The following is a 21,543-nucleotide window of genomic DNA, read 5'->3' on the forward strand; positions in this document are numbered from 1 at the left end:
CCCGCCGGACCAGCGCTCGTCTGCTTGGCTCTGTTCGCTTAAGCTTATAAGACAGAATTAACCTTACTTTTTTAATCATAGAATAATATTTTTCTCTCGTACCAGCCCTGCCCCCGCAACGGTAATAAGTCGTGCCGAATAGAAACGTGTGACCCTCCGGTGCTCATCTTTTTCCGACAAAACCCAATCACCCCAGTGGCGGCAAAGCCCTAAAATTTCAAAATCAATGGCCAAGAACCCCAAGGCGGCCGACACCCGCCGTGGCCGTTCTCCCACAAGAAGGCCCCAACCGCGCCGCGCCAAGGCGGCGCCGGCAGCCTCCTCCTCCGCTGCTGACATCGAAGACCTGGCTTCCGCAGTGCCTGGGGCCGCAGCCCCGGGCGCCGCCGCACCCGCCGCGCTGCGCGCGCAGCTGCTCCGCTGGTATGACGCGCACCGTCGGGATCTGCCGTGGCGATGCGCAAGCGGCAGCGAGGAAGAGAGGGCGTACGCGGTGTGGGTGTCGGAGGTGATGCTGCAGCAGACGCGGGTGCCCGTGGTCGTCGGCTACTACGAGCGGTGGATGGTGCGGTGGCCCACCGTGCGAAGCCTCGCCGCCGCTACGCAGGAGGTGAGCAATAGTTCATAAATCAATTGGGCAAGAGAAGCAAAAGTTTTTTTCTTTTTGTGGGGAAGATTGGATCTTTTGACGTCGAAATTTCGTGGGGTTAAATTAAATTATAATCGAGTTCTTGATTCGTGGCTTGATGCTTGCCGCAGGAGGTCAATGAGATGTGGGCGGGTTTGGCTACTACCGTAGGGCTCGATTTCTGCTGGAGGTGAGTTGTGGTGATAATGGATTGATGGCGAATAGTTGGGGCATGTCAATTGGAAGATTGACGCTTGCTTGCCAACCTTTGCTGCTGCGCACATTCCCTGTTTGATGTTTTGCCTCAGAGAGCCTGCAACATTAATTCAGAGTTCCATTTTCCTTGAAATGAAGGAAAGGAAATCTGATTAGTAGTTCATCATTTGCTTTGCATTTGAACTGATTTTGAGATGTCAAGATATTGACATTTTGTGTCAGGAATTTGGCCTTTTATGTGGCCTTCCTCTCTTGTTCTTTGGTTTCCAGCTTATACAAGTTACCTTAATTTTAACAGTTTTGTGGTCTTTATATAACACTATAAACCAGGAATGAAGGATTTCTATCTGTGGTTTATGGTCGATCTTCTTTATGATGGAGAAACAGGGAGCAAAGCAGATCATGGAAAAGGGGGTGTTTCCTCACACGGCGTCAGCCCTCCGTGAGGTTCGTGGCATTGGGGATTACACAGCTGGAGCAATCGCTTCAATTGCCTTCAACGAGGTTGTTCACAGTTTAGCAACTCGTCAAATTAGCATGTGCATTTTCTTTTCCTTTTTCAAATGATTTTGTGACTTTTTCTATCATTATTATAGGTTGTACGAGTGATCAGCAGGCTTTACGCCATTGCTGACAACCCAAAGGAATCCTCAACAGTGAAGAGATTCTGGTAGGCAGCATTATCCTTCTTCTTGTTTGACAGCTTATAGAGGTGTTTGGTTGATCCATCATCATCTCACTCCTTACTGATTTGTGGAATGGAATGGGTTGATCCACCACCACCTCATCCCTCACAAACTATTATAATTACTATATAAGCCTAAGGGATGAAGTTACTCCATCGGAATTCATGGGCTGAACTCACGATCGACCACTTCATCTAGAATGTGGTGGTTCCTCAAACCAAACACCTCACAATTCATCTTGTTAGTTGATTGTTCATGGTAGTGTTTATTACAATGTTGGATTTTTTAGTAAAATAACACCATATACTGTAGTTTGTCCTACATTTTCCTTTTTGCACTACAATAGACCTGAATAATACTGTACACTGTGCTGTATCACCAGTTGAAATAAAAATGCACATATTTGATCTAATTTAAACTCTTGATTTGCATTTTCAAACCCCTCCTAACCTCAGTACAGGATTTATCCATAGTTGGACAGACATTGATTGATACTGATTCATCTGTAATCATGTTGTCTTGCTGTGAATCCAATTCTGAATTGGGAAGCTTTACACCAATCTCAGAATCTGCACAATGTACATTTTTCATCATAGGGAGCTTGCAGGTCAGATGGTTGATCCTTTGAGACCAGGAGACTTCAACCAAGCAATGATGGAATTAGGAGCAACGTTATGTAGCAAGACAAAGCCTGGTTGCTCTGAATGCCCAGTCTCTAGCCACTGCCAAGAGCTTGCACTTTCCCATGAAAATTCAGTCCGAGTTACAGACTTCCCACGTGTGGTTCCAAAGGCCAAACCTCGGAGAGATTTCGTTGCTGTTTGTGTCGTTCAGATTGCACAAGGCTTGGAGGAAGAGGTGACAGCTGCAAAGGGCAACGACCATCTCTTTTTGCTGATCAAGAGACCAGAGGAGGGCCTGCTTGCGGGGCTCTGGGAGTTCCCACTGGTCCTTGTGGATGAAGGGAAAACCGATTTGCTGAACAGAAGGAAAGCAATGGACAAGTATTTGTCAAAGTTGCTTAACATCGACATAGGACAGAAATCTGTCGTGATCTTCCGGGAGGATATTGGTGAGCATGTCCACGTTTTTTCCCACATTCGCCTGACAATGCATGTGGAGCTGATGATTATTAATATCAAAGGTAGAGTTTGTTGGTTTTCGTCACCAGAAAAAAAAACAATCTGTTGTCCTTGAAAGCCCTTCATATCTTGCTTGCTAACTAACTACAATGTAGATGGTGTGGATCGACTATGCAAAAAGGAAGCTGATAGCACAAGGTTGAAACTTGTCAACGAGTCCTCCGTGGAGTCCATGGGATTAACATCTGGTATTCGGAAGGTAACTCCAACTGAAGCGTTTATACAATATGAAATTGCATTAAACTCAATCAAGATTAATGTGAGCTTCAATACAGGTGTACAACATGGTCAGGGCTTTCAAGGAGAAAAGGCTCCCTGTATCTGAGACAGGTCATGTACCCACGAGGAAAAGGACTAGACGGTTAAAGCAGTAACCGAAGCAATTAGAAAGTAGAGACAAGGACTAGACGGTTAAAGCAAGTAACCTAAGCAATTAGGGAGTAGAGACGGCTAGTGCAGTAGAACATGCAGCTTGTAAAGTGCTGATTTCTATTTTGGTGCATGTATCTGGCGTGCTGAGTTTTAGAACTGCTAATTGTTGCAAGCTCTGGAAGAAAGAAAGGCTGGTACCCAGTACTGTAGTTTATCGTGCAATTTTGCTGCATTTCCAGCCGTGAAGTGATACATTGCATTTTATGTACGCTTTGGTTTGTTCCATTTGGGGCCCTCTTCTGATTTACACAGAAATTATCTTGACCATTTTGACTGCAGATAGCGAGCTTCATATTATCATCTGGATGCACAGAAGCGACAAGCTGGTAATCAGACAACAATTGCATTTGTCTAGTGATGATTTATTTGTACAATAACATGGTGGTACAACTGATGAAACAACACAAGCCAACCCAACAGGTTTCAATTCAATAGTTCGTTTTTTGCTCGAAACAGTAACAAGTACAGCATTCATATTAAATCCACCCTGTTGAATCGCATGGATGCTGGCGTTGTGCTTTCTATCAACCAAAGCAGATTATTCCTGGAACGGAGTGAGATCGATCTTCAATGGCTTCTCTCCCTTGGTAACTCGCTTCACATGATGGGAGAAAAAGGTGGAAAAACGTAAGGTAAATTTACTGAGATTTGGCTTGAATATACTGAAGGATATCAAACTTACAGCGATTGCAGTCAATTCCTCCAATAGCTCTTCCAAATTGTGCAATGGCTAAGAAAGAAAAGAGTGCAAACAAATAGTATGCGGGTTATATGATAAACATCATCAATGCTACATAAGGTGGAAAAGATTGCATGAATGAACTTGATTATACCCATTGAGTTGGGCCATCGCATGGTGCATTCAAGGGATCATCATGTACCTGTGGGAATGCAATAAAATAGATTTAATTTGATAATTTTGCTTAATGAGCATAACAGCAGATTATGCTAAAGGAACAACATAGCATCCTCATTTCTTTATTTTCACATCTCTTTACCTCCATGAAAATACCATCAACACCAACAGCAACAGAAGTCCTTGCAATGCATGGTATTAGTTCTCGTAGCCCCCCGCTTGCAACACCTCCACCATCAAGCTTACAAAATAGAACACAGCAAGCCCCAATTTAACGAAAACAAACACCAGCAAAAACAACGATGAATTCAATATAAGGTAGTTCTGAAGTTGTGATAGAAGTTAAAACAACTACTGTTTTGGTGGCTGGTTTTTTATAGTAGGTAAAATTTCAACATAATAGTGAGACTGTTTAACCTAAAATAGATCTGAAGGCCCAAATTTTGGACATTACAGATTCTTGTGATTGTGGTTATTAAATATAGATATGAGACCATGACTGGAACAGCATAGCACTTAAAATGTTGCATGCAAGTTTACATCAGGTAGCAATTGGTAAATGCACATCACAATTGGTAAAGATACCTTTCTTCCAGCCAGTTGCTGTAGAGCATGTGTTACATCAGCTACCTGAAATGCATATTAGTGGTCTATAATTTACAACATAGTTGTTGCTAGCTACCACATAGTGGGATCAAGAAGGGTACAATAAAAAAAGGAAAACAAGAAGCATGAAAATGACAAATCACAAATGAGTTGTGGATATTAATAAAATGGAAAAAGTCTACTTAACGCCCCCACATTTCATACTTGGTCTACTTCACCCTCCAACTATGAAACCGTCTGTTTTACCCCCTGAACTTTCCAAAACCGTCTATTTTACCCCCGGGCGGTTTTCAACGGCGGATTTGCTACAGTAACAGCGGGTTTGCTACAGTACGGTGGTTTTACTACAGTGATGGCGGGTTTGAATTTCCTTTTTTAATTTATTTTCGGTGAATTTTTTAAAAATCATAGTAAATCATAGAAAAATCATAAAATGAAAAATCTAATTTTATTGGATTCCACATGAGTAGATCTACACAGTAAATATATAATACGGTATGCTTTAGTACAAATTTTTTTTGTAGCTTTAGATTAATTGGAAAATCCAATTTTGTCTGTAATTAATTGGAATTTATTTATAACTAAGTTATACATAGTCCAATGAGTACGAAATTTTTACTATAGTTCAAGCATACAATAATTAGCGTACCATAAAAATTTCACCACAATTGGACCATAGAAGCTGCAGCTATGAATTATTCCAATTAATTACAGACAAAATTAGATTTTCCAATTAATCTAAGGCTACAGTAAAAATTTTGTACTAAAGCATACCGTATTATATATTCACTATGTAGATCTACTCATGTGGAGTCCAACAAAATTAGATTTTTTATTTTATGATTTTTCTATGATTTACTGTGATTTTTCAAAGATTCACCGGGAAAAAAAAGAAAATTCAAACCCGTCATTACTGTAGCAAACCCACCGTTCTGTAGCAAACCCGTTGTTACTGTAGCAACCCACCGCTGAAAACCGCCCGGGGGGTAAAATAGACAGTTTTGAAAAGTTCAGAGGGGTAAAACAGACGGTTTCATAGTTGGAGGTGAAGTAGATCAAGTATGGAAGGTGGAGAGGGGTTTAATTAGACTTTTTCCTTAATAAAATGGAACTTTTCCTAAGCATCAGACAGAAATACAACCACTTTCTGGTGAAATGTAGAAAAGGCTTGATCTTAAATTATTTTTGTCCAAGATTGGTGAAATGCTGTTCCAGTACTAGCATTCGTTGTTAACATCTGTGTTGTTGGAAGATTAATGTTTATCTGAATTAATTGAAATTTAACAACGTAGGTTCATTTTTTACAACAGGAGAGAAGGACCACCTTTGTATGTCAAAACAACTGCACCAGATCAGAAGAAAAGGCTCAATGCTAACACAGTTAAATTGACACAAAGGAGTCATCATTCCCATTATAACGATCAGGTTGCATCTATGTAAGGTTTAAGTATTAACTTGATTCTTTTCACTAGTTGATCCACGATTTGAGATTTGTGCAATGCCATAAATATTGAAAAACTAGATGGAAGTGTTCAATAAGGAACAAGTCAGATGGGTCTACACAGGTGGTGGATTATGCAGTTAGGGATGTGAGTAAGGATCCAGATTGAAAGCTTAGACATATTGCGACCACCAACAGTACAGTGACACAAGTGACCCTAAGCTTGATGGATGGAGTGTGAAAAATCACACAGTCTGTTAGGAATTTCTCTCCATGTCTTTCCCTCCATATCCACAGCATGTATACGATGATAACCCTCGCAGAACCCAATATAGTGTAGACAATCGTTAAGAAAAGCAGTTGCTGATTTTGAAAATGTCAACTCAGCTTCCTCGTCCCATTTAGATTCCTTAAAGATCCATGCTGCAGTTTTAGACGAGTAGATCTCCACACCCATGCACAGACCATCCTCCTCCATATATTCAAATACATGGAGGTGCGAGGAGGTTGTCGAATCGAACCCCAATCGAGCCTTACCAATAGAATGGATTCTAGGTGGCAATACCTTTAACTTATGGGTCGTCGGATTGTAGACGACATAGCGGTATTCATCAACCCCAAGGCACTAGCAAAGGATGAGGCCATTGCAGCAATATGAGACAGCTACATTGTTAATAGTGAAGAGCAAGAAGGACAAGGAGGGGTAAACACCAGTGATGTTGTCAAAGTTTTGTTGGCCGTAGATTCCATCATAGAAGAAGCTGGCCATAGTCTGGGGCATCGGCTTATGGTTGTCCGAGATAAGGCGTTTTTAGGTGTGACAGGCACATTTGCAGCAGAACAAAGAGCGGGCGGGGAGGTGGTGGAGGATCTCGACAAAGACATCGTCCATGAGGCTGGCCAGTGCATTCCTCTTGTTGGGGGCCTTCTCCATTTCGTCAGTGTGCAGTAGGATGAGAGCTTGCTCACTAATGAGATCACTGAAGAGGAAAATAATCCAACAAAGATCCATCAGTGAAGTGCACAACTCATACCAAAGTGCAACTTTAACAAACATTAACAATTTTCATGGTACGACCTCATCTAAATTTAGAGTAGCACCACATAGATATATATAACTCAAACTAGAGTAGTAGTTAATGGAGCCGTAACTTTTACAATTCCAGCTAAATCAAGTTTAACCATCACACTTACAATCAGTACACGAGCTCAAAGCTTCTTCCATAGGAGATAGACAAAGATTAAGAGGACTACAATTACAACTGTTTTGAAGGAGAAAGAGGGTGGAGTAGCTATTGGGTTTTGAAGACAGAAGTCATCATCATGAGCTAAGGGTGGATTTGAGTTGGTTCTTGACTTGAAGGCAGGAACTCCATCTTCATAGAAGTTGTACTTTTTATAACAAGCACCACGAAACCTATGAACTTGTTCCTAGTAGTTAGGCCAGTTGTAGTAAACTCCTGGCTCATGGCCATTGAACACAACATAGCAGGGATGACTCATCTCAAATTTGCACAACCCAAATAGGCTGCCACAGTTTTCACAAGTAGAATGTCAGTGCACAAGTGGTAGTGATCATCATTGGCATCAATAGCAGCATGTGAAGCTTAAACATTAGTGGCCTCAATCATGTGAATGATGGACACAAAGCATTGATTAGCTTTCAATGCCTTCCTCTTGTTTAGAACCAAATGGATAACTTGGTTGTCAACAAGAAGACACAGAAATCAAACATATGAGCTGCATCCTAATACATCCAACAGCCATGTAGACATCATTGGCACAAAAATGTGGCCTCAGATATGTTACAAGTTTAAAATACCATAAGGACTCACTGGTCGCACTGGAGCATACGAAACAGTTGCTATTTTACTCTAATCCATCCTAGTTGTGGGGTTTGCCCAAGGCGGCAGCGGCTTGCCTTGGTCGCGCCCTTCTCTGGTTGCGCCGCCCCCTCCTCTGGCCACGCGTAGGAGGCGTCGTAGACCTGACATCGCCGTGCGCTGAGTCTCGCTCGGCCCGCTAGGCCAATTATCAGGGGGGCCACATTGGGCGCATGACAGCCGTCTTCCCTTACAAACGAAAGGTACACACCACGTGATCCAATCTATTGCGGTCGTTTGCCTTGCTATGTTGATCATGATGATCTTCATTATGCCGCTGCTAATCTTGTCCAATCTAACTAGTATGTTAGGGCTCTACGTGCTAGTTTATGAGATTGTCATGATTTATATTCTGGTGTTAATCTGGAAATTACCTCATTTTTCAACGGGGTCATCCCACGAGAATGACAAGGCACAGCCACCGCGGCATTGATCACGACCATGGCCCTAACTTTCTCAAGCCACAATGGGAACCTTGGGGAGGAGAGGGGGTCGTTTTTGCAAGCTGAACCACCGCAGGACTCATGGCACGAACACCGCACAGCAGGGCTAAGGAGGCTAAAGAGAATGTCTACAATGCTACGTTTGGGCAGCCAATCAAATGGTGACCAAATTTGTAAATGGTGCTCAATTTTGGGTTGGATGTCTTGGACATATTTAGGCATAAGTAAAACACATATATCTTTTATGGATTCATATATCCACGTTATATTGTGTTCTAGAAAATATATATATACTACCGTTCCAATACAAACACACACACATATCCAATCAATACATTCACATAATGCTGAGCCATACTATTTTTAATTTAATTAAAGGTAAATCATAATATTGAAATATAACTTCAGCAATACATTACAAAACACTGTATCTATTATTGTGATTACATAAAGACAAACAATACCCGGCAGAAAAGACACAGCCACATGCGTGCCGTCCTTTGATCGAGTACGAGTAATACGTTGGCATTTTTTTGACGAGTTGCTATTATATATATCTTAGTGCTAACTAAAACCCAGGAGCGAACACTACAGAAACAATTAACAGAGAGACTTAAGTGGCTCAAATCATTTTCAAACCCTAGAGCCTCCCGTTCCCATCTTCCATATCTAGAAAAGTTAGGAGAGATTCAAAGGGAGGCTCTATTGTGGCAAAGGCAGCTGTAGGAAGGCAAGGGACAGGATCTGAACATTCCATTCCTAAGCAACATTGCTGCGGTGAGGCGTGGCTGTCTTGTACCAATTCCCTGGCGAAGCTATGGTGGACACCGCATGTAGCGCCGTCATCAAGAGGACCAGAGTGAGGAGTAAGAGGAATACCGGTGACCTGCTGGTCATCCTCTTCGCTGCCGACGCTCCTCTCGCCGCCATATCGGACCGGTGAGGCCACGAACGCATAGGCTTGCTCATCGTCTGCTACTTGCCTGACATTAACGCTGGCGATTTGGCTGTAGTGTTTGGTCCCAGAATGATTCACAAAACATGCCTATTTTCCACGGACCAGCGCAGACGGACAAATCTTGGACTTCACTTAAAATTTCTCTTGCAACTCTATGTGGTGAACGTGTATTATTGCTCTATAACGTCCCTGTACACAATGTCAAGTTGCCAATCACGCATGGGAAATTGCCAAATTGGGACTAGAAAATTGGAGGTTGCTGCCCCCTGATTCACGATGGAACTCACGCAATCGATATCGACATGCGAATGGCGCCAAGCAGCTTGACGCGGAAACCTAGACCCTGGAGGCCTGGCATACTTCGACCAGCATCATAAATTGACTCACTATTCAACATGGTCTTGCCGGTCAGCAGATGCAGATCTGGTGTTCAACATGGTCTTGTGTGTACAAGTGTAAACGCATGCCTTTCCCGCTTTGCTTTGCAGCATGTGTACGTGTAATGTCTGAATCTGTAACTAATCTCGTGTAAACTGTGGACAACATGGACTTCCGCCATCTCTAGGTAGGCCATGGCCCTTGTGAAACTAACGGAACCTAGGCACCTAGCTAGTTTTAAAATACCGAAAATACAATGAAGTGCTCATGAACAGAGACTCCTTTATTTCCCCAATATGCAGGCTTTTCAACAAACTTGTGATCTGTGGAGATGGAATGGTAAGTCCAGTCTACACAACACAAACCTAGTTGAAGAAACCGGACAGCAAGCAATTTGGCAACTTGCATACATAATACTCGTCGCTACAGTTAGTGCTTGAATGATAGGCGTTGCCGAACACCGAATTGGGACGTAACGTGTGTCTATATATGGACGATCCTTTGGACGAAACTTGGCAATCTACCACCACAATGCAAATTCAATTCAGTTTCTATATATTAGAGCCCATGCAAATTAAACCATCGCATGACGATGCACTAAAAACCAAAATAAAAGGCATTGTTATATGAATCGAATTATAGGATCCACTGACATTAAGACAGGCAATTACACGGCGTGAATGATTGTGAAAGCTAAAAAGAAAATTTAAAACTCCCCCCTAAATATAAAACCTAATCATACCTCGTTTCAAGTTACAGTTTACACTAACACTGTACACTTGCTGAAACTGATCTTGATATAAAGTCTTAACTCTGATCTCAAACTTTATCAGAATAAATTATATAAAATTCGCGAACTATCAAGAGGTACGCAAACCTCAACTCTGATTGATCTTGATATAAAACCTTAACTGTTATTGACCGTAACCACTGAATGAGCAAGAGGTATGCAAACCTCACCAACTAGGCCTAAATCTAAAGCAAGCCTTTTTAGTGGTGGTCTAACTAGCCTAAGCACTTCACAAAACACCTACACATATCACCAAATGATTTCACTAAGCACTATAGTGGTAAGAGTTGGAGCCTCAACTCCCTTGGTACTCGATGGAATCTATATTGCAGTTTAGATATTCTTTTATTGAGATCAACTGGAGTGTTAAATATGCAATACAAAGTTAAAGAAGAATCACGTCTCGATTATATGTTCACAAGTTGCTGTATATGGTCATTGCTTGCCATTGGCAGCACAGCAAGTCCGTACCCGGTCCGCAGGCATCACAGTCGTTTCCTACTTGTTCTTTGTTTGGAAACCCGTCACTATTTGTATTGGCACGTGGGTACATTGAATCTAGTTAAAGGAGCAATAATGCAAGATCGGGGACCTAAACATAGGATTGGCCAGCACATCGATAATTCCCGTCGTATCCTCATGTGTGCGCCAATGTGTACAGTTCATGCCACGTCACGCTTAACTACTTCAGCAGTATTTTTCAAGGAACGAACAGTGTTTTCCTCTTACAACAAATCAACATAAGCATCAGTATTACCCAAATTTTAGTGAAATGAATAGGGCCTAAAGATGAAGCCAGACCTACGATTTAAACCGTATGGTCGATTTAAAGGAAGGTAAATGATTGCTGAAGCCAAAAACAAACTTTAACACTCCCCCCTAAGTACAAAATCTATTTAAAGTTCTTAACAGAATAATGCATCTCCAGTTAAAATAATCTCGACACAAATTATTAAACTAGATGAAACTTTCGAACTAACCCAACTAGAATAACATCAATCGAATGTCTGGAGTTTGAAATATGAAAGTAATAAGCATGCTATATCAGTGATTTGTAGTGGCGGCTCGGAACAGAGCCGTCTCTACAAATTTATTTTCAGTGGGGGTTGGACACTATAACTGTCTCTATAAATTTATTTCTAGAGATGGTTAGGAATAACAGTCGCCTCTATAAATCTAATTACAGAGCCGGCAGTATATTTCCAGCCACGTCTGTTATATTTCCCGTCAAGATCAAACTATGAATACATCCGCCTCTGCTACATTTCCTGCCAAGATTCAAGCTATGAATCAGCCCGCCTATGCAATGGTACATATCCCGCCAAGATTATTCAAACTGTGTTTGTAACGACTTAATATATGTACATTTGTTCAAACATCAGAACGTACACTACATTTGGGAGCCAATGTGTTGAAACACACGCTCATTTGGATGCACGAGAACGTTTGATAGTATGAGATAGCACGTCGATAATAATTTAAATCAACTCAGTACAAAATAGTTGTTGAAGTACTGGATATATGGAAACCATCAAATTGCTTTAATCACTTAAAGAGCATCTTCAGGAGTACCTAATATTTATTTCCTAAAAATATAGAGTTTTGCAACTCCCAAAAAAGTATTGGGAGGAATAAAGAAGGCCATCTCCAAGAGTTTCCAATAATCCACTTCTAAAATATAAAAGACAATTTTACATTGGGAATCTTATATTATTTCTAAATTACCGTAACCACTTTTATATATTCTTTCTCTCTTGTACATTTGCCTCACGAACCCTTTCCTACTATTTGTTTTTTCCCACACCTTTAGATTGACCGACCGATATGCACGGAAAAGAAGATACATGCGACCTAGAGTTTGCAGGTCTTTACGCGCATGTGGGGGTTTTTTTTCAATTGCAAAAGATTAGGATATGAGTTTGGGAGTTGTTGGAGGTGATTTTTTTTCATTCTTCCCAAAAATCACGGATTGCGATGGATTATTGGATACTCTGGGAGATGCTCATAGGCCCAAGAGGAGGCATATCAGAGCATCTCCAAGAGTCTTTATCTCACTCTCTAAATCATCATTTGGAGAGTCATTTGCATAAATATCGCTTTTCTATATCTTTTCACTCTCCAACAATTTTTCTATATCTTACGCGCACTCTAGAGAGTCATTCTCATCTTCTATTTTTTTACAGCGAAAAATCTAGAATAGAATATAGCTATATTTGAATAACTATTTAGATAAGCTGTTGGAGGGTAGCATTTAGGAATGATATAGAGAGCCACGTTGGTGTTTTTAGTTTTGTAACTTAAACAGCAGGCTAGTAGAAAAATCATATTTGATAATGGGCTCCCGTTCAAGCATATAGACGTAGGCCCAGTCGGCCCATGTCGACTTGGCAGTTGGACCTACATGCTCTCCGCTTGGTGAAGCTGTCTCGCATCAATTGGCGTAGCGCATTCGCGCTGCTCCTCTGCCCCCATTCTCCCCGCCACATCGCCGCCGCCCCCGCCGCAAGGTGGCCTGCTCTCCTTGGTCCCTCCGGAGTTCAGCGGGGTAGAGATGGTACGAAGCTCTGTGATCGAGCATGTATTACTAGTTTGATTTGTGCGTCTCATCCCTCGATTTGTCCAAGAGGCTTAAACGTGTTTGCTGTTGGTTAATCTTGTTATAATTACAAGCGGGTGAAAAATCTTTGATTCCTGGCATGCTATAGATCTGATTCTTGATTGGTAGAAACATATGCGGATTCGTGTCTCAATTCTTATTTTGCTTTCGCCAGTGTCTGTTATACATTACCTGCGTTAGTCCTTTCTGCTATTATCATAGCAAGTAGAAATTTTACATTCCCTCACACAAAAACAAAAACAAAAACCCCTAGAAATCTTACATACAAATACCTGAGTAGCACGAACCTTGCCGATATGCCAGACATGGTTGATCCTGTATAATCGGCTACCTTTTCTATCTCATGGTTATTGTACTGGTGCTCTGGGCATTCGGTGTTTATGCAGTGCTCAATTCTTCTACAAATGAGTCGGTTAGGATGAACATGATCTTTCAAATGTTTACTAAGATTACTTCTTTTGCAGCCTTTACATGGTGGATGAGCCTTGCGTGCTCATGCCAAATTAAGACGATGCTAGGGATAAAAGGAAGAGAATGAAGAGCTCTTCAAACATTATATAGTACATATATATTTGACATGGGTGGGCATGAGCTCTTCACAGATTTGTACTTTTATCCTTCTCTTCAGAAGGTGCACACTGAATCTGTGAAGGCATGGGTGGGCATGAGCTGGGTTCGAACAGTGGGATCTCTGAACAGGCTGGGTGCTTCTAAGATCTTTTCTGATGATAATAAGTTCGCAGTGCTATTGGCGTTTTCAATGGATATGGGGAGTAAATGTAAATCGATATTAATGAAATTTGGGAACAAGTGATGTTACTGATCAGCTCTATCCAGATTTCTTCTATATGCTGCATGGGCTTATGGTTCGTACTGATAATTCGTTGAGCTTGGTCTTATAGATTGCACATCTGTAGGACTTGCTACTAGTTTCCTAGCTGCAATGGTCTGGTTTTTAGAGATATGAATGATATCATATTTTCATATGCTTATTCTGCTCCTAAGTCATTGTCGTTCAAGGCCGCGATGTCAAGCCAACAGTCATCAATATTTATTTACATTTCAATAATTAATACTGTAGAAAGCTGTTCAATTACTATCCTCTGTTTGTTTGGTCATCCCCAACTAACCTGACACCAAAAGTCATTGTCGTTCAAGGCCGCGATGTCAAGCCAACAGTCATCAATATTTATTTACATTTCAATAACTAATACTGTAGAAAGCTGTTCAATTACTATCCTCTGTTTGTTTGGTCATCCCCAACTAATCTGTCACCAAAATTATGATTTTCCATGGTTATAAATAAGAGCTTGGAAGGGCGGACTTGGTGCAAGCGGTAGTCTTACTGCCTGTGACCGGAAGGTCCTGGGTTTGAGTCGCGGTCTCCTCGCATTGCACAGGCGAGGGTAAGGCTTGCCACTGACACCCTTCCCCAGACCCCGCACAGAGCGGGAGCTCTCTGCACTGGGTACGCCCTTTATAAATAAGAGCTTGACACATCACAGAAAGAACAGCACAGGCTAGAATTATAAAATATTCTTATGGATATGGTAGAATCCATTTTATTGCTCAAATTACACAGGCCTAAAAAGCATAAATTACAGCATAGGCTTAATTGTTTTTGGCTACTCCATATATGTAAGATAGAAGGTTTGATCTTCACATACAAACTATGGATTGGACTCAATACAACAGCTCTATCAAGACTCAAGGTCTGGTTTCAGTTTTGGCTGTGGCTTCCCCATATCACTATGACTGTAACTTTTTTCATTGTTTGTAACTTTTTTCATTGTTTACTTCCGCGTCTATTTTGATAACATATTTCCAGATTTGCAGGGAAATATGAGTGATCTCCACATACAAAGTTTTGGAGCAATGTGTACGCACACCAATAAGAGGTGTCAAGAGTCAAGATTGCTTCCATCTTTGTCTTCCACATACCACTATAATGGTAATTGAAAAGCAGATGCCAAATCCCAAAGCAGTGAAGATGAAAAGCAGTACATCTGCAGGATTTTTCTCTGAAGCGTATGGTAAGCTTGTTTCTGTTTGGTTTATGCATTGATTGGACATTGGAGGTCCACACAAACCAGTGTTCCCAAGAAAAGAGCTATTGGAAAATGTGGAGAACTGAGATGACTCTGGTATCTGTCCAGACAACATGTTGTAGGATAGATTTAATGTCGATAGGAAGTTTAGTGATGCTAGCTCCTGTGGAATTTCCCCATATAACTGATTTGAGGAGAGGTCCAATGTTTCAAGGTTCTTCAGGTTGCCAAATTGAGCTGGAATTGAACCCCCAAGAGCATTGTGAGACATGTTGAGCCCGTGAAGGAGCACAAGATCCCCAATGGTCTCAGGGATAGTACCCCAGAATGCATTGTCTGAGATATCAATCAGCACAAGGGTTCTCAATATCTTCGTGATGGTGACATAACTCCCTTTGTATGTTATTGAAGCTGTGAACTGGTATGTTTGCCCATGATAGTATTGATTTTCCATGATTAATGTCTCGTTATCAGACCTGGTCATCATAGACTTGAGCATCATAGCCCATCGTACTGGCAGGGTGCCACTGAAGTTGTTTGAGGCGATATCAGCAATTCACAGTTCTGTAAATTCACATTTGTTTGCTTCTTCGGTATTGTATGATGGATTCAATAACTTTCCAGTGAACTTGTTAGATTTGAGGACAAGAACTTGAAGTTTGGGAAGTGTACTCAACCAACATGGGAATGAATCACTAATCTGATTGCTTCCGATGTCAAGGAGCTCGAGGTTCCTGCAAGCAACTAGAGATCTGGGTATTTTCCCTTCAATCCAATTGTCACTTAAATCTAACACTTCAATTGCACAGCCTTTGCCAATGTGATCAGGTAACTCTCCAACAAGTTTATTTCCTCTTAGATTTAATACTTGCAATGCACTGACATCCTCCATTAAACAAGATGGGATTGAACCACTTAAGTTGTTATAAGAGAGATCAATGACTTGTAGACTCCAAACTGCACCACACATTGATGATGGAATATTGTTAGAGAGCCTATTTCTAGAGGCCTTGAAAATGAGAGTGCCATTGAGGTAAGTATATAAATCAAGAGGCATGGATGAGAACAAGTTGCTTGAGTAGTCAAGCGTGACACTGCCACCTCGTGGTATAGGTAGGAGCCCCTTGAAATTGTTGAAACTGAGATCAAAGTATTCTATGTGAACAGGAAGCAAAGGTTCAGACCCAATACTTGTAAACATATTATGTGATACATTCAGGAGGAACATGTTCGATCCACTCCAAGTTTCCCATGCCCAATGCGGTATTGCCCCATGGATTTGATTATCAGAGAGGTCAAGACCAATGATGCCATCAAGATGCCTCAAAATGTTGGGAAAGCTAGATATTCTGCAAGATGCTAAACGTAGGAATTCGAGTTTGGGAAAGGGCACGGTCGAAGAACTATTTTCTCCTTCCACAACATGCAGTTCATTGTTTGAGAGATTTAAGACAGTTAGATTTTGCATTTTTGAGAATGCAGATACTTGCACTGTGCCTAGAAAAGTATTTGACTGCAGCAGGAGGGTTTGTAACCTAGTCAAATTTGAGATCTGTGGAGGTATCTTCCCATAAAAGTTGCAACTGTACAGTGCTAATTTTGTCAATTCCCTTAAGCTTCCTATCCAAGAAGGTACTTGTCCAGATAATCCACAGTAAGAGAACTGGAGAACAGTCAGAGAAGTCAGGTTTGAGATCCACGACGGCATGGATCCTACTAGATGCAACCCAGACACCTCAAGCAACTCCAAAGATTTGAGCTCACCTATCGCAGAGGGCAGTAATCCAGAAAAGCCCCGTGCACCAAGGCCCAACATCTTTAGAGACTTGAGATTGCCTATGGAACTTGGTATTGTACCTGAGAAGTTTGTGTTGTCGACAAACAAATTCTCCAAGCTGCTGTCCTGAGTGAAAGTTGGCAGAACACCAGAGATCCCAATATTCTCAGAGATGTCAACTGTTTGTAACTTCTTGTCGACACAGCAAGTGTGTATATGGTGTGGATCTGTAGGAGAATAAGCAGCATGGTTAAAAATGGTTGGAGGTGACACAGATCAGTACTTACTAATGGAGGATGATCAGAGGATGGAACATTGCTTTGTTTGCGTAGTATATATAGAGTTATCTACCTACACTGTATTTTCAGTTTTTCACACATGTAGCAATGCAAATTGTCAGTAACCAAAGTCACGAGTCATAGTTGTCCACCTAACTGAGGCTGTCTTTGGTCGAGTTTCTGAAAAATGCTTTTGCTTTTGTGTTTTGTGTAGTATAATTTTGGAAGCACCTTGAATCCTATTTTTGACGTTTGGCTTTCTGTTTTTCAAAATGATAGAAATGTAGAGTTGTTTTATAGATGCTTCAAGGGAGACAGTGAGAAGGGGTAGGTTTTATACTTGTTCTACCTAAGCAACTTGCATTCACAACAGCTTTTTCACAGCTCACAACTCACATTAGCTTTTCCACAGCTCATAGTTAAACCAAACAAACCCTTAGTACCTAACTCGAAAATGGCCAAAATTGGACAAGCTAATAAAAGAATCCAATAGAAATACTAATAGAATATTAGACTGAATTATAAGATGAAAGAATCGCAAGATAAAAACATAATATGGATGCTTATGTTTTGATAGATTGAAAATAGTAATTACACTTGCTGAAGGATGATGTGGGTAGTTTGCATGAAATAAGATTGAAAGCTAGTGGATGAGTGATGTGGGTATTTAATGGCTCATAACGTGGATAGGTTGCATGTCGACATTAAAAACTAGTAGAGGAATGACGTGGCATTTTATAGGGATTATGTTGATAGCTTGCATTCTGAGATTGCTCCAAAGCTAGTGGAATTTGCTTTTATATGATATATAGATATAGATAGCGAATATATAAGAGAGGCCGAGTTTAGTCAAATTTTTAGGCTCTCACGATTTTCCCATGGATAGTAAACAAATTTCATACGAACTAGTTCAGCTTAATTATAACATGAAAAACGTATGATTTAGGGTGAAAAACAAGCGTTCCAAAGCAGCCAGGATGCAGATATAATAAGCATATCATTGGAGGCTTGTCTCCCCAATCACTATAGGGCACGCGTGCGCCGCTAACCGAAGCGGCGCACACAATGACCCCATGGCCGGAACTGAGGAAGAAGGGGGCGGGGGCAGGGGCAGACGGTTGGCGGAACTGCCAGCGGCGAGGTCGCCATGGCCAGGTGGTGGATGAGGAGACGGCGGCGGCGGTTAGGGTTTCAGAGGCTCTGCTTGTAAGTAATGGCTGCAGCAGCCACGACGCTGCTGCTGCAGCAACTACTTCTACGTCTAGTGTTCAGGACTGAAAGAAAATAGTTACAACGCTGCTGAAGTAGCACAAAGCGAGCAGGCCGAGAGTTTGTGACCATCCATAGCCGGAGGTCTTTGAAGGAGGGATCCGAGGCGGTGGCCGGCCGTGCGGTAGTTGCGGGTTGAGGGGCGGTGAGCGAGGTCACGGCGGTGTCACCGAGCGGGCAAAGGAAGATAATCGGATGGGCTGTGCCGGCGGCGGGGGCGAGGAGTCACCGGTGAACTCCTAGATTGGCATTAAGGAAGGGCGGGTTCGTTTGACGAGGGTGATAGGTGGGCGATGAGGTCGCCGGCGAGGTCGTTGGTAGCCTAGGTGGCGGTTGAGGCGGGTGGGGGTAGGGCTAGCCAGCTGGGGCTCCTTAGAAATAAGAAGAGAAGAAGACCCGAGGAAGAAGAAAGAAGAAAGTGTGCGCTTGTATCTATAGTGGCACGTGCGTGTGAGAGGTAAGAGGATCGGCTTGTCTCTTCCTCTTCCAGGCTCTAGCCCCCAAGCACCTACGCTGGATTCCCTCTTCCAAAGCGGGCCTTAATGTTGAGCACTCATACTATACTGAAGAATTATTTTATTCATTATGCAAAAATTATTTTGTCACTTAATTTACTTCTGGCCCCGTTCGCTTGGCTGAAATTAGCTGAAAACACTATTCCGGCTGAATTTTTGTAAGAGAAAAACGTTGTTCCGGCTAAAAAAAGAAGCCAAATAAGCCGGATTATAAGGTAAGCCGAACGGGGCCTCTGTGTCGTCGTGCATATCTTTGCAGTATTAATAACGCGTAAAGAAAAGCAATTCCAATTGTTGGATGAAGCACGAATGCAGCAGCCAATGCAAGGATAAAAGGAAAAGAGAAATTAAAGGAACAATGGAAAACATACGGAAAGAATTTTGTGCAGCGACACTTACAGTCTTCATCTTTTTTTTTTTTTGATTTTTCTGCGTTTATGGACTACATGCATGATATATTCTGCTTGGGATAACAAAACCGTGAACTCTTCAACTTTCGTTTTCGTACGTTTAATTTGCAAGTATAGGTTCAGGATGGACAATAAACAAGATCTTTGCATTAGTCTAATGCTTGGCTCTTCCATTTAAATTCCAATTTCCAATACATTACAATGATCTCCATGGGGCTGAAATACCAGAACACGATTAGATACATTACAGCAAGATCAAACTACATTTTCCCAATGAGAATAATTCCACTTTTGGGGTTCATAATTCCCTCGACAGTCGTTGAGACATACATATAGAGGGAGAGATAATAACCGGCAAAGAACAACCAGGTATGTCTATGACTATCTCTTGATGTTTGCATTTCTAAGCATTTATTTGGCTTTTAACGACGTTGAATGTATTATCAAACTACTAGAAACCTCCTCTTAATTTCAATGGAGAGGAGGTGGACAAGGATGTCCGGGAGGAAGGGGAGTAGGCATAGAGCAAGAAGACGATCCTGGAGGGACCCGTACCGGACGCATTGCGAACGCCATGCTAGACACCTCCGTGGCTAAGAGGATCAGCGTCAGCGTGAGGAGGAGAAGGAACGCCGGCGACCAGCCTGTCATCCTGATCTGCGCCGCCGCGGATGCTCCACTCCGTGTCGTCACACCGTCGACGATCGATCCCTGGGCAAGTGGCTAATTAATCTTGGCGCAGGCACAGGTTTTGCTAGTTTGTGTTTGCCATGCATATATGCACATATGTATGTATATATATAGAAGGTCGTCTGTCTTGCCACGTGTGATGAGTACCATTATATTATTGCTTCGCAAGTGCCAGCACCAAGCTAAAAAAGCCATCTGCTATATGCAACCAGAATATTAAATTTCTCTTAGTGTTTTGGCATTCAAAATTTAGTATAAATTTTTTCTACTAAATGCCTCCTAGTGATATTTCCATGTGCTATCGCTAGTGGTAGTGATTTACTACTACTTAAAAACACTAGGAGAATTCCATCATTTTGGTATCAGTAGAGTTTGATATAGCTTAGCTGCCAACTAATATACTCCCATGATCATTAATTAAACCTATATGTATATTTGCACCCGTGATCATTAAGTAGAGGCACGGCCAAGCTGCGTACTTTCTTGGTAACGTACTCCTTACATCTCAAAATAATTGATGTTTTATGTTTGTTCTTAGTCAAACTATTTTAAGTTTGATTGAATTTATAGGAAAGAATATCAATATTTATGACACCGAATACAGAAAATATGAAAATATATTTCATAATGAATCTAATAATACTTATTTGATATCATAAATATTAGTATTTTTGTATAAATTTCGTCAAACTTTAAAAAATGATTTAAAATAAATGTAAAACATCACTTATTTTAGTACGGTGCGAGCGGAGGCTAAGACCTTTGGTTCCTTTATCTGGAAAAAAACAACCAGCCTGGCCTATGGGCGATGATCAATCGATCCAACAGGATGCGTGTGTTGCGTCAAGCCGTCAACGTTGTTTATCCATGCCTCTTTTCACACTGCACGCACACGACGCAGAGTTGCGTGCCATGCACGACGCATGCATATATGCATAGTTCCATCAACTGGACTGACTCGTCGCGCGCTAGCTAGCTATACCTGCTGGAACCTGCAGCGAATGTGAACCTAGCAACCCTGGGTGGAGCCAAGGTTGACTGACTTCTAAGTTCTAAGCCTGCTTCGACGTAGCTTCAGGGTCCGTTAGGTTGGGCTTTTGAAAGTCAAAAGCTCAATCCAAAGGACTATTTTTGGAGGCTATTTTTTCAGAAGCAATTGTTTTTTCGTAGTACATTTTTGAAAGCTAGTTTGATTCTGTTTTTGGCTTTTGACTTTCTGCTTTTCGAAATTGGTGGAATAAAAAGTTTTTCTATAGTTGTTTCAAGAGAGATAAAGATAGAAGGTATATTTTATACTTGTTTAACCAAATATCTTTTAGCTTTTCTACAGCTCACAGTCCACAGCAGCTTTTCTACAGCTCACAGCCCACAGCAGCTTTTTCCCACAGCCACAGCTCAACCAAACACACCCTCGGTACATGTGCCAGCGACATGTGATGTGAACCGGTCTGTATTCGACCGGAGCATGCACACCTGTATT

General features: G+C 41.6%; 2 protein-coding genes and 1 pseudogene across 2 annotated transcripts; 1 reads left to right on the forward strand and 2 right to left on the reverse strand.

Annotated features, from left to right (window-relative positions):
* Positions 1-205: 205 nt before the first annotated feature.
* Positions 206-3,365, forward strand: LOC136505909 (adenine DNA glycosylase-like; annotated as a pseudogene).
* Positions 3,366-13,545: 10,180 nt separating this feature from the next.
* LOC136505412 (receptor like protein 27-like) lies at positions 13,546-17,311 on the reverse strand. The gene has a single exon (XM_066500565.1). It carries the CDS (start codon positions 16,938-16,940, stop codon positions 15,681-15,683), a length of 1,260 nt encoding a protein of 419 aa, XP_066356662.1. The 5' UTR covers positions 16,941-17,311; the 3' UTR covers positions 13,546-15,680.
* On the reverse strand, positions 14,985-15,608 carry LOC136503358 (receptor-like protein 9DC3). Its single transcript, XM_066498456.1, has one exon. It carries the CDS (start codon positions 15,606-15,608, stop codon positions 14,985-14,987), a length of 624 nt encoding a protein of 207 aa, XP_066354553.1.
* Positions 17,312-21,543: the final 4,232 nt, after the last annotated feature.

This window comes from Miscanthus floridulus, chromosome 14, assembly GCF_019320115.1.
Source record: "Miscanthus floridulus cultivar M001 chromosome 14, ASM1932011v1, whole genome shotgun sequence".
NCBI classification, from domain to species: domain Eukaryota; kingdom Viridiplantae; phylum Streptophyta; class Magnoliopsida; order Poales; family Poaceae; genus Miscanthus; species Miscanthus floridulus.